The 12,869-nt window shown below is 38.6% G+C and overlaps 1 protein-coding gene and 1 non-coding gene across 2 annotated transcripts; one reads left to right on the top strand and one right to left on the bottom strand.

Moving 5' to 3' along the window:
- The first annotated feature begins 3,560 nt into the window (after nucleotides 1-3,560).
- On the top strand, nucleotides 3,561-3,667 carry LOC127484979 (U6 spliceosomal RNA). Its single transcript, XR_007912184.1, has one exon. It is a non-coding gene; the product is annotated as a U6 spliceosomal RNA (small nuclear RNA).
- A 7,813-nt stretch (nucleotides 3,668-11,480) lies between these two features.
- Nucleotides 11,481-12,410, bottom strand: LOC100356607 (olfactory receptor 4X2-like). Its single transcript, XM_002709105.1, has one exon. The coding sequence runs from the start codon at nucleotides 12,408-12,410 to the stop codon at nucleotides 11,481-11,483; it is 930 nt and encodes a 309-aa protein (XP_002709151.1).
- Between the last annotated feature and the right edge of the window lie 459 nt (nucleotides 12,411-12,869).

The following is a 12,869-nucleotide window of genomic DNA, read 5'->3' on the forward strand; positions in this document are numbered from 1 at the left end:
GCGCGGGCACACAGGGTTCTAGTCCCGGTTGGGGCGCCGGATTCTGTCCCGGTTGCCCCTCTTCCAGGCCAGCTCTCTGCTGTCCACTCTGCCTGTCAAAAAAATAAATAAATAAATAAATAAATAAGAATGTCAATTATTAAATCAACAACAGGAGTCACTGTGCACTCACTCACCATAAAGGACCTCTGACTTCAATGAGTTGTACTATGAGAATTAACTGTAAAGCTTGTCTTCAAACAGTACTTTATACTTTGTGTGTCTGTGTGAGTGCAAACAGTTGAAATCATTAGTATAGACTTGGCCTTCTGTATATAAGGATTATTAAAAATGAATCTTAATGAATAATGGGATGGGAGAGGGAATAGAGGTGGTATGTGAGTGGAAGAGAGAGGGTGGGTACAGGGGAAAGAACTGCAATATTCCTAAAGCTGTACCTATGAAATTTGTATTCATTAAATAAAAGCTTTCTAAAAATATAGTGCTGTTGTTCAGACGACATAATCAAAATGAAGCAACATTTGCTCTGAATTGATGATCATTGAAACTTTGTGTTGGGTATACAGAAATCCATTAGGCTTCTTTTATTACATCTAAACATACTTTAATTTTATGAAAAGAGAAGTTTTTTTAAATTCCATAACTGCTATTTATGAAATATGCTATCCACAAGTACCATTAATTCAGCTTTGGTTAATATTAGAGTTGAAAAAATGGATCTACTATAAGACTTAGCCATCCCACTTCTGGGAATATAGCCAAAGGAAGTGAATACAGCATATGAGGGGCCAACAATGTGGCATAGCAGGTAAAGCCACTACTCTGTTGGTTTCCTCTTCATGTTAATGAGTTTTTCCTTTGCTGTGCAGAAGCTTCTTAGCTTGATGTAATCCTCTTTGTCTACTTTTATCTTTATTGCCTGTTTTGTTTAGGTCTTATCAAAGATGTCTTTGCCTATGCCAGTGTCTTGCAGAGTTTCCCCCACTGTTTTCTTATAGTAATTTGAGGGTATCAGGTTATATATTTAGATATTTGATCCATTAAGTTGATTTTTGTACAGGGTGTAAGCTAAGAGCTTTGTTTCATATTTCCATATGTGGAGATCCTAACTTCTGAATAACATTTGTTGAACAGAGTGTCTTTTCTCAAAGGGGTGATTTTAGCTTATTTGTCAAGGAATAGTTGGTTGTAGATGTGTGGATTAATTCCTGGGGTTTCTATTCTGTTCTATTGGTCTATATGTCTATTGTTTTGTGCCATTACCAAGCTGCTTTGATTATAACTGCCCTGTAGTATGCTTTTTCTGAAATTTGATATTGTTATTCCTACAGCTTTGTTTTTGTTGTTTAAGATTGCTTTAGCTATTTGGGGTCTCTTGTGTTTCCACATGAATTTAAGGTCATTTTTCTAGACCTGAGAAGAACGTCCTTAGTATTTTGACTGTAATAACAATGAATCTATAATTTACTTTGTGTGGTTGAATATTTTTATGATATTAATTCTTCCAATACTCAAACATGGAAGAGGTTTCCACATTTTTGTGTCTTCTTCTGTTTCTTTCCTAAATGTTTTGTAATTTTCATCATGGAGATCTTTCACATCCTTGGTTAAATTTATCTCAAGGTATTTGAAATTTTTTGTAGCTATTGAGAATAAGACTGATTTTACGAGTTTTTTCTCAGCCATGTCATTGTGTATGCAAATGATATTGATTTTTGTCTATTCTTTTTATAAGCTTCAACTTTGCCAAACCCTGATGAGTTCCAATAGTCTCTTAGAGGAATCTTTTGGCTCCCTCCCATACACAGGAACACATAATCTACAAACAGAGATAATTTGACCTTCCTCTTTTCCAATTTCTAACCATTTGATTCTTTGTTCTTGCCTAATGGCTCTGACTTTCAAAACCGCATTGAGAAGTAATGTTGAAAGTGGGCATCCTTGTCTGGTTCCAGATTTTAGTGGAAGTGCTTCCAATCTTTCCCCATTCAATATGATGCTGGCTGTGGTTTTGTCATATATTGACTTAATTCTCTTATGATATGTTCCTTCTATGCCCAATTTCTTAAGGTTTTTATCATGAAATAATATTGTATTTGACCAAATTCTTTCTCTGCATCTATTGAGATAATCGTGTGGTTTTTATTCATCAATTTGTGAACTGGAAAGGAAGTTCCATCATTCCATAATAAGATGTGTGGAGGCTGGCTGCAACAGTCAGAGAAATTTATGGTCCCCACTAACTTTTTTTAAAAAGATTTATTTTATTTTTATTTGAAAGATCAAGTTACAGAGAGAAGTAGAGACAGGGGAAGGGGGTTTTCCGTCTGCTGGTTCACTCCATAAATGGCCACAATGGCCAGAGCTGAGCCTATCTGAAGCTGGGAGCCAGGAGCTTCTTCCAGGTTGCCCACATGGGTGCAGGGGCCCAAGGATTTGGGCCGTCCTCCACTGCCTTCCCAGAAGCATTAGCAGAGAGTGCTGGATCAGAAGTAGAGCAGCTGGGACTCAAACTGGTGCCCATATGGGGTGCCAGTGCTGTAGACTGGAGCTTATTTAGCCTGCTGCACCACAGCACCAGCCCATTCCCACTGACTTTGGGTCCAGACAGATAAGCTGGTGGGGGCAGATTACACACTGAACTCTGTGAATGGGGAGAACATTGCTTCTTTCTCCTCCTCCTACCAAGGTGCCCAGCAACCAGCATGGGAAACATCACCTTCCCAAAATAAAGCAAGTGGAGTAAGGCCTGGGCAGTTGGCAGGAGGCATTGTGCCCACCTGACATGTTGCTCCTCTCCTCCCACCAAAGCACCATCCTCAGGTCACCAGGATGGAGCATTGACTGACCTCTGTCAAGCATGAAACTGGCTCTTCCAGAATGGGGTGGTTCTGTTTCTGAAGAGAAGGTTCACAGGGCAGAGAGTGGATCCTCAGCATCATGTGACTATGAGAACACCGCACAAAGTGGCTGTGGGAATTTGGGAATACTGTGCTAGATCTTTTGTATTTTTTTATTTATAAAAAGGGAACAAATTTCATTATTTCATACATTCCATTTTAAGAGCATAATGATACTTAACACCCTGTGCTCCCTCAATCACTCACTCCCACGCTCCCTCTTTTTTTCTTAGCTGTTTTTTTTTATTTATTTGACAGGTAGAGTTATAGACAGTGAGAGACAGAGAAAGGTCTTCCTTCCATTGGTTCACCCCACCAATAACCACCATGGCCGGCGCTGTGCTGATCCGAAGCCAGGAGCCAGGTGCTTCCTCCTGGTCTCCCATGCAGGTGCAGGGGCCTAAGCACTTGGGCCATCCTCCACTGCTTTCCTGGGCCACAGCAGAGAGCTGGACTGGAAGAGGAGCAACTGGGACTAGAACCCGGCACCCATATGGGATGCCGGTGCCGCAGGCGGAGGATTAACCAAGTGAGCCACGGCACCGCCCCCTCTTATTTGTCTCTTAATTTTTATACTTTCAGTTTTCTTTCTAATCACAATCTTAACCCTCCACTGAATATAGAATTCAATGAGAGGTAAGAATAAAAGCAGTGTTCCTCATGCTCACTTCAGCAGCACATATACTAAAATTGGACCAACACAGAGAAGATTAGCATGGCCCCTGTACAAGGATGACACACAAATTCTTGAAACATTCCATATTTTTTTTAAAAATGTTCCTCAAGAGTATATACAGGATTACAAACATTAATCAAATGTCAAAATGCCAATTAGCTCAGACACTTTACATATTTTTGTACTCTATATATTAGTTACCACAAATCAAGGACAATGTATTTTATTTGTCTTTTGGGGATTAGCTTATTTCACTAAGCATAATGGTCTCAAGTTTCATCCATTTTGTTGCAAATGATAGGATTTCATTTCTTTTTACAGCTGAGTACTGTTCTGTCTTGAACATATGCCACAATTTCCTTACCCAGTCATAAATTGATGAATATTTGGATTAATTCATATCTTAGCTATTTTGCATTGAGCTGTTATAAATATGGGGGCACAGATAATGGTTTCATATGCTGATTTCATTTCGTTTGGGTAAATTCTCAGGAGTGGAATGTCTGGGTCAAATGGAAGATCTATTTTAATATTTCTGAGGAATCTTCATACTGTCTTCCATAATGGTTATATGAATTTACATTCCCACCAGCAGTGTATTAGAGTGAGTTATTCCCTGCATCCTCAATGGCATTTGTTGGGTTTTTTTTTTCATTTTTATTTTTGGATGATAGCCATTATAACTGGGGTCTAATAAAATATCATTGTGATTTTCATTTGAATTTCCCTTATGGCTAGTGATCCTAAATATTTTTTCATGTGTCTGTTGGCCATTTGTATTTCATCCTTTGAAAAATACCTTAGCCCATTCCTTAACTGTCTTCCACAGTTGCTGGATTAGTTTCCGTTCCCACTAACAGTAGAATAGGGTTTCCTTTCCCCAACATCATCACCAGCATTTGTTGTTTGTTGATTTCTGTATGAAAGCCATTTTAATGGGGTGAGGTAAAACCTCTTCATGGTTCTGATTTTCATTTTCCTGATGGCTAGTGATCTTGAACATTTTCTCATGTGTCTGGTGGCCATTTGGATTTCCTTTTTTGCAAAGTGCCTGTTTAAGTCCTTTGTCCATTTCTTAACTGGGTTGTTTGTTTTATTGTTTTTGAGTTTCTTGATCTCTTTATATATTCTTGCTATTGACCCTTTATTAGTTGTATTGTTTGGAAATATTTTCTCCCATTCTGTCGATTGACTTCAATTTGATGATTATCTCTTTTGCTATATTCCTATTAGTCAATTTTGGCTTTGACTGCTTGTGCCTCTGGGGTCTTTTCCAAGAACTCTTTGCCTTTGCCAATGACTTGCAGAGTTTCCCCAGTACTCTCCAATAATTCGATGGTATTGGGTCATAGATTTAGGTCTATTATACATTTTGAGTGGATATTTGTGTAAGGTGAAAGGTAAGGGACTTGTTTCATACTTCTGAATGTGAAGATCCAGCACCATTTGTTTAAGAGACTGTCCTTGCTCCAGGTATTGATTTAGCTCCTCTGACAAAATTGATTTGGTTACAGATGCTTGGATTGACTTCTGTAATTTATATTCGCTTCCATTGATCTACAACTCTGTTTTGATACCAGTACCAGACTGCTTTGATTATAACTGCCCTGTAGTACATCTTGAAATCTGGTATTTTTATGCTTCTGGCTTTGCTTTTGTTGTATAAGATTGTTATAGCTATTTGGGGGTCTCTTGACCTCCAAATTCATATGGGTTTCCATATGAATTCCAGCATCATTTTTTCTATATCTGAGAAAAATGTCATTGTTATTTTGATTGGCGTCACATTGAATCTATAAATTGCTCTCAGTAGTATGGACATTTTGATGACATTGGTTCTTCCAATCCATGAGCATGGAAGACTTTCTATTTTTATGTGTCTTCTTCTATTTCTTTCTTTAATGTTTTGTAATTGTCATTGTAGAGATCATTGACATCCTTGGTTAAATTTTGTCCAAGTTATATGATTTTTGTAGCTATTGTGAATGGGATTGATCTTAGAAGTTCTTTCTCAGCCATGACATTATCTCTGTGTATACAAAGGCTACTGATTTTTTGTGTTGATTTTATATCCTGTTACTTTATCAAACATTTCCATGAGTTCTTATAGTCTCTTAGTGAAGTTTTTTGGATCCCCTATATATAGAATCATGTCATCCACAAATAACAATAGTATGACTTCCTTTTTCCCAATTTGTATCCCTTTTTCTTTTTCTTGCCTAATGGCTCTGGGTAAAACTTCTAGGATTATACTGAATAGCAAGGGTGACAGTGGGCATCCTTGTCTGGTTCCAGATCTTATGGGTAATGCTTCCAACTTTTCCCCATTCAATAGGATGTCGGTTGTTGGTTTGTCATAAATTGCCTTGGTTGTGTTCAGGTATGTTCCTTCTATACCGAATATGCTTAAAGTTTTTTTCTTGAAAGGATGTTATATTTTATCAAATATTTTCTCAGCATATGTTGAGGTAATCATACATTTTTTTATTCTGGGAAAATGAAAAGTGCATGGGATATTGTTGGGTCTTTGGGAAATCACTGAGCCCAACTCCAGAATCAGAATTTTCAGAATGCTTGGAACAGACGTCACAGAGGGCTCCATGCTCATACTGTGGAGCACATAGATTATTTGTGCAGTTCATGCACCTGATTGAGTACTGGATGTAGGCACAATGAAGTGCACATGGGCACAATAGGACAGAGGAGGTAATTACACCAGTCAAGATGATCACCCTCTCTTCCTAAAGACTATCAAGGATATCTACCATGCATAACTGGGGCGTTATTCTGAGCTTTTGCTACATTTACAAATCCTAGCCACAGATTCTGCACCATACCCTTCACACACCTCTGGATATCCCCTGAAGGTGCAGCCATTCCACTATGCCCAGAGGCACACTCCCAAGAAAAAGACTTCAGAGGAGATATCAACTGTTTCTCCAGGTGCATAAAATTAAGTGTATAAATACAAGAAACATAAATAAGGAAGACAATATGACTCCCCAAAAGGAACACAATAACTTCAATATTAAACTCTGAACATGTGATTAATGAAATTCCTGAAAAGTAACTCAAATAAGTGATTGTAGAATTACTCAGAAACACAGAGACAGTCACATGAGTTAAAGAAATCTGTGAATGACATGGATCAGAAATTCTGACAGAAAATAGAAATATTAAAGAAAAATCAAACTGAAATATTACAAATGAAGAATTCAATATGTCAAATAAGGAATATAATGGAAAGCCTTAACAACAGACTCAGTGAGGCAGAAGGAAGAACAGCTGTGCTAGAAGACAAAGTCTTTGAATTATTTCAAAATCAAAACTGCCTAGTATTGGCAAAAATAGACATGTACATCAATGGAATAGAATAGAAACTCCAGAAATCAACTCACACATCTACACAACCTTGTCTTTTTAAAGAGGAGTTAAAATTAATCCCTGGAGCAAGGACAGTCTCTTCAACACATGGTGTTGGGAAAACTGGATCGCCACGTGCAGAAGTATAAAACTAGAACCCTGCATTACACCGTATACAAAAAAAAAAACTCAAAATTGATCAAGGACATAAATTCAAACCAATGCCATCAAATTATTAGAGAACATTGGTAAAAGTATCCAAGATATTGGTGTAGTCAAAGACTTCTTGGAAAAGACCCCAGAAGCACAGGCAATCGAATCCAAAATTGAGAAATGGAATTACATCAAGTTGAGAAGTTTCTGCACTGCAAAAGAAACACTCAGCAAAGTGAAGATGCAACTGACAGAATGGGAGAAAATATTTTGCAAACTATACAACTAATAAAGGATTAATAATCAGAATCTACAAAGAGATCAAGACACTCCACAACAACAAAACAACCCACCCAGTTAAGAAATGGGCAAAGGACTTGAATAGGCATTTTTTTTTGAGAGGCAGAGTGGACAGTGAGAGAGAGAGACAGAGAGAAAGGTCTTCCTTTGCTGTTGGTTCACCCTCCAATGGCCGCCGCGGGCAGTGTGCTGCTGCCAGCGCACCCTGCTGGTCCAATGGCAAGAGCCAGGAGCTTCTCCTGGTCTCCCATGGGGTACAGGGCCCAAGCACTTGGGCCATCGTCCACTGCACTCCCGGGCCATAGCAGAGAGCTGGCCTGGAAGAGGGGCAACCAGGCCAGAATCCGGCGCCCAGACCGGGACTAGAACCCAGTGTGCCGGCGCCGCAAGGTGGAGGATTAGCCTATTGAGCCGTGGCACCAGCCCCTGAATAGGCATTTTTTCAAGAGAGTAAATTCAAATGGCCAACAGACATTGAAGAGAATGCTCAGGATCACTAGGCATCAGGTAAATGCAAATAACAACCACAATGAGTTTTCACTTCACTCCAGTTAGAATGACTCTCAAATTGTTAAGTCAACAACAGCAGTCACTGTGTACTTACTTCTCATGTGGGATCTGTCCTTAGTGTGTTGTCCAGTGTGAAGTAATGCTATAACTAGTACTGAAACAGTATTTTACACTTTGTGTTTCTGTGTGGGTGCAAACTGATGAAATCTTTGCTTAATATATACTGAACTGATCTTCTGTATATAAAGAGAATTGAAAATGAATCTTGATGTGAATGGAATGGGAGAGGGAGCGGGAGATGGGAGGGATGTGAGTGGGAGGGAAATTATGGGGGGGGAGCCATTGTAATCCATTAACTGTACTTTGAAAATTTATATTTACTAAATAAAAATTAAAAAAAAAGAATGACTCTCATATAGAAATCATTGTTGATTGTTTCTTTTTGTAAAGAAATGCTGGTGAGGATGTGGGGGAAAGGTACCCTGTTAGTGGGAATGTAAACTGGTACAGCCACTGTGGAAGCCAGTAGGGAAATCCCTCAGATATCTGAATATCGTCCTACCATATGACCCAGCCATCCCACTCCTGGGAATTTACCCAAGGGAAATGAAATCAGCATATGAAAGAGTTATCTGTACCTCCATGTTTATTGCAGTTCAATTAACAAGAGCAAAGGTTTGGAATCAATCCATATTTCCATCAACTAAAGATTAGATAGAAAAATTATGGTATATATGCCTTATAGAATACTACAGTGTTAAAAAAAATTAAATCCTGTCATTTGCATCAAAATGGATGCAACTGGAACCCATTATACTTAGTGAAATAAGCAAGTCCCAGAAATACAACTACCATATGTGTTCTCCCTGATCTGTGGTAACTAATAAAGTACTTAAAAGGTAATCTAGGGACCAGTGCTGTGGTGTTCTGGGCTAAGCTTCCTCCAGCAGCGCTGACATCCCACATAGGCACTGGTTCATGTCCTAGCTGGTTCTCTTCCCATCCAGCTCTCTGCTGTGGCCTGGGAAAGCAGTAGAAGATTGCTGCATTTCTTGGACCCCTAGACCTGTATGGGAGATCCAGAAGAAGATCCTGGCTCCTGGCTTTGGATCACTCAACTCCAGCCATTGCAGCCATCTAGGGAGTGAACCATGGGAGACCGTTCTCTCTGTCTCTCCCTCTGTCTGCAACTCTACCTCTCAAATATATATAATATATATAATAAATATCTTTTCACAAAATAGGGGGTAATCTATAGGAGTGAAATTGACACTTTGAGATGTAAGTATTTTTAATAGTCAATTGTCTTGACTGTTGAGGAACAATGATTTTTTTTCTTCATACTATTTGTTGAACTCATTTATTTCAACTACTTACTTAACTTAGTTTAACTACTTAGTTAGCATAGAGTTAATCTTCCAAGTATAAAGTTTACTGAAAATAGATCTTTGTAAAAAGTAAGAATGGGAATAGGAGAGGAAGGAGGAAGAAGGGCGGGAGTTGGGCAAGAGGGAGGGTAGGATAGAAAGTATCACTGTGTTCCTGAATGTGTATATAGGAAATACATGGAATTTGTAAACTTTAAATAATTTTTTAAAAAGAGCTTCTGCAAAGCAAATAAAATAATCAAAAGAGTGAAGAGGTAACCTATGGAGTAAAGAAAGTATTTGCAAGCTATAAACCAGATAAGAGGTATATACAATATACAAGAATATAAAAGGAATTCAGACAACTCAATAGCAAAAAAGTAATACAACATTAAAATGGGCAGAGGATCCAAACAGACATTTCTCAAAGAAAACAAACACATGAGAATTTGAAAAAAAAAATGCTCAATGTCACTAATAATTAAATCAAAATCACAATGAAATATAACCTCAATCCATTAGATTGGCTGTTATGAAATAGACAAAAGATAACCAATGATGGCAATCGTGAGCATATGGAGAAAAGGAAACCCTTGCACTCTGTTGGTGAGGATGCAAATTGGTTAGCCATTGTGAAAAAATCTAAAACTATAGCTATCACATGATCCAGCAATTCCACTACTGAGTATAAATCCAAAGAAAATGAAAGTAGGCTTTTGAGACACATCTGCACCCGTGTTTCCTGTAGCACTATTGACAATAGCCAAGAAATGGAAACAACCTATGGGCTTCCATACCCTGATGTGATACAAATACAATGAAATGCTACTCAATACAAAATAGGGTGAAATTATGTCACTGGCAAATAACAGGATGGAACTAGAGGTCATTATGTTAGTCAAATAAGCTAAGTACAAAAGGACAAGTATAAAATGACATCTCTCATAAGTGAAGTCTTAAAAAATGATGATCTATGGCTGAAGAGCCCATGAGAGTATTTTAGACATGGAAAGCCAAGACACTCTGAAAAAAAAAAAAAAAAAGACCTAAATGAAAGATCTCTGCAAGTGAGATCCCAGTGGAAAGAACGGGCCATCAAGGAGAAGGTACCTTTCTCTGAAGGGAGGAGAGAACTTCCACTTTGACTATGACCTTGTCTAAATAAGATCAGAGTTGGCGAACTCAAAAGGCTTCCATAGCCTTGGCAACTCATGACAAGAGCCTCGGGTGATTGCTGACGCCGTAAAAAAGAGTGTCAATTGCTAAATCAACAACAGGAGTCACTGTGCACTCACTCCCCATGAAGGATCTCTGTCCTTAATGTGTTGTCCAATGTGAATTAATGCTATAGCTAGTACTGAAACAGTATTTTACACTTTGTGTTTCTGTGTAGGTGCAAACTGATGAAATCTTTACTTAATATATACTAAATCGATCTTCTGTATATAAAGAGAATTGAAAATGAATCTTGATGTGAATGGAATGGGAGAGGGAACAGGAGATGGGAAGGTTGCAGGTGGGAGGAAAGTTATTGGGGGGGGAAGCCACTGTAATCTAAAAGCTGTATTTTGGAAATTTATATTTATTAATAAAAGTTTAAAAGTAAATAAATAATGATCTCATACAAGTTAGAATTATAATGGTGGTTACCAGAGTCACAAGAGGGAGAAAGAGGAAACGTTGATTAACGTCCTAAGCTATAGTTAGATAAGAAGAAAATCTGGAATATCAATTGCAAACAGGATACTATAGATAATATTGGTGTGCCATATATTCCTCTATAAGAAGAAAAAAACTGGGAACTATAAGAAGAAAAAACTATAGGAAGAAAAAAGATGGGATTCTAGATGTTTCCACCAAGAAGAAATGCTGAACATTAGAAAAATAGATGCATTTAGCTGATTGCACATAAAACAATATATGCATCTTTCAAAACATCAAAGAGTACCTATAAATAGAAACAATATTTATATGTCTGTTAAATGTGTCTGTTAAATTTAAATTCTTATATACCATCTAAATTGCATGTTATATTACAGCACATCCAAAAAAGAAAATATTTTATAAGTGATTACATGAAGGTTTAAAAGATGGACACCAGTTAGAATAACTCTAGAACTAACAACTCTTAGGAACATTGCTTCATTCCACTCAACCCATTCAGTTTAGAACCAGCATCACTACAGACTCAAGGAACAATAGAGACAGTGTCTACTTCTCATCTAGTCTCATTGTCCTCTTCCATAGTTTCTTCATTGCCTTCTTCACTTCAGCATTTCTCAGGGAGTAGATGATGGGGTTGAGGAGTGGAGTTATCACAGTATAGAACACAGCCACCATCTTGTCCACAGGCAGAGTGGTAGAAGGCCTCATGTAGATGAAGATGCAGGGCCCAAAGAACAAGACAACCACGGTGATGTGGGACGCACAGGTGGAGAGTGCTTTGCGCCGCCCCTCGGAACTCCGGGACCTCAGATGGAGCAAGATGACCACATAGGACGCCACAAGGACCACAAAGCTGATGACAGACAGGGCCCCACCATTGGCAACAATCAACAGACCAATCAGGAAGGTGTCTGAGCACACAAGTTGGAGCAAGGGAAGTACATCACAGAAATAGTGGTCAATCACATTGGGGCCACAGAAGGGCAAGTGGAAGATGAGAAGGATCTGGGCAAAGGAATGCACAAAACTTGCCACCCACGCTATTCCTACGAGGACAGCACATACCTGGCGGTTCATGATCATGGTGTAGTTGAGGGGCTTGCAGATGGCCACATAGCGGTCATAGGCCATCACAGTGAGCAGAAAAATCTCGGTGCCACCAAAGAAGTGGATGAAGAAAAGCTGTGTCATGCAGCCCCACACAGGTATGGTTTTTCTTTCAGCCAGTAGATCTGAGATGAGTTTGGGGGCCGTAGTAGAGGAGTAACAGATCTCCACAAAGGACAGATAGCTGAGGAAGAAGTACATGGGGGAGCCGAGACTTCTGCTGGTCGTGACCATGAGCACAATGAGGAAGTTCCCCAGCACAATTGCTGTGTACAAGAGTAGAAATATCACAAAGCAAACTCTCTGCACCTTCAGATTAGCAGAAAGTCCCAGAAAAATGAATTCAGTCACATTGTCTGCACTAGCCATGAGGTTGCCCCCAAGAGTGAACAATTTGGCTGGTGTGATCTGAAATGATACAAAATAAGACATATATACAAATTCTTGTATATATGAGAAATTTGTGGACTGGATATTGAACCACAAATAGGATTTATTCATGTGAACAAGAAAGATCATTCCAACATGAAGTTGGAATAAAGGGAAAAATAGAAAAAAAAAAGCTGTAGGTAGAGACTAGGATCAACTTACAAAATACTGTTATGGGCCTAGGAGGCTATCTGGAGACAATAGAGATTAATCAAGAATGTTTTTCAACTACAAAGTAAAATCACTCAGTGGAGATTGGACTGGAGGAAACAGACCAGAAGAGGAAGCCCTATAAAGAAGTTAATGCATGTCTTCATGGGATAATGTGGGGCAAGATAGTTTTAACAGTCTCTGTGATAGATATCCATCAATTGAATTTTAATGTCTTTATCTTTCCCA

The sequence above is a fragment of the Oryctolagus cuniculus genome, chromosome 1 (genome assembly GCF_964237555.1).
Source record: "Oryctolagus cuniculus chromosome 1, mOryCun1.1, whole genome shotgun sequence".
Lineage (NCBI taxonomy): Eukaryota > Metazoa > Chordata > Mammalia > Lagomorpha > Leporidae > Oryctolagus > Oryctolagus cuniculus.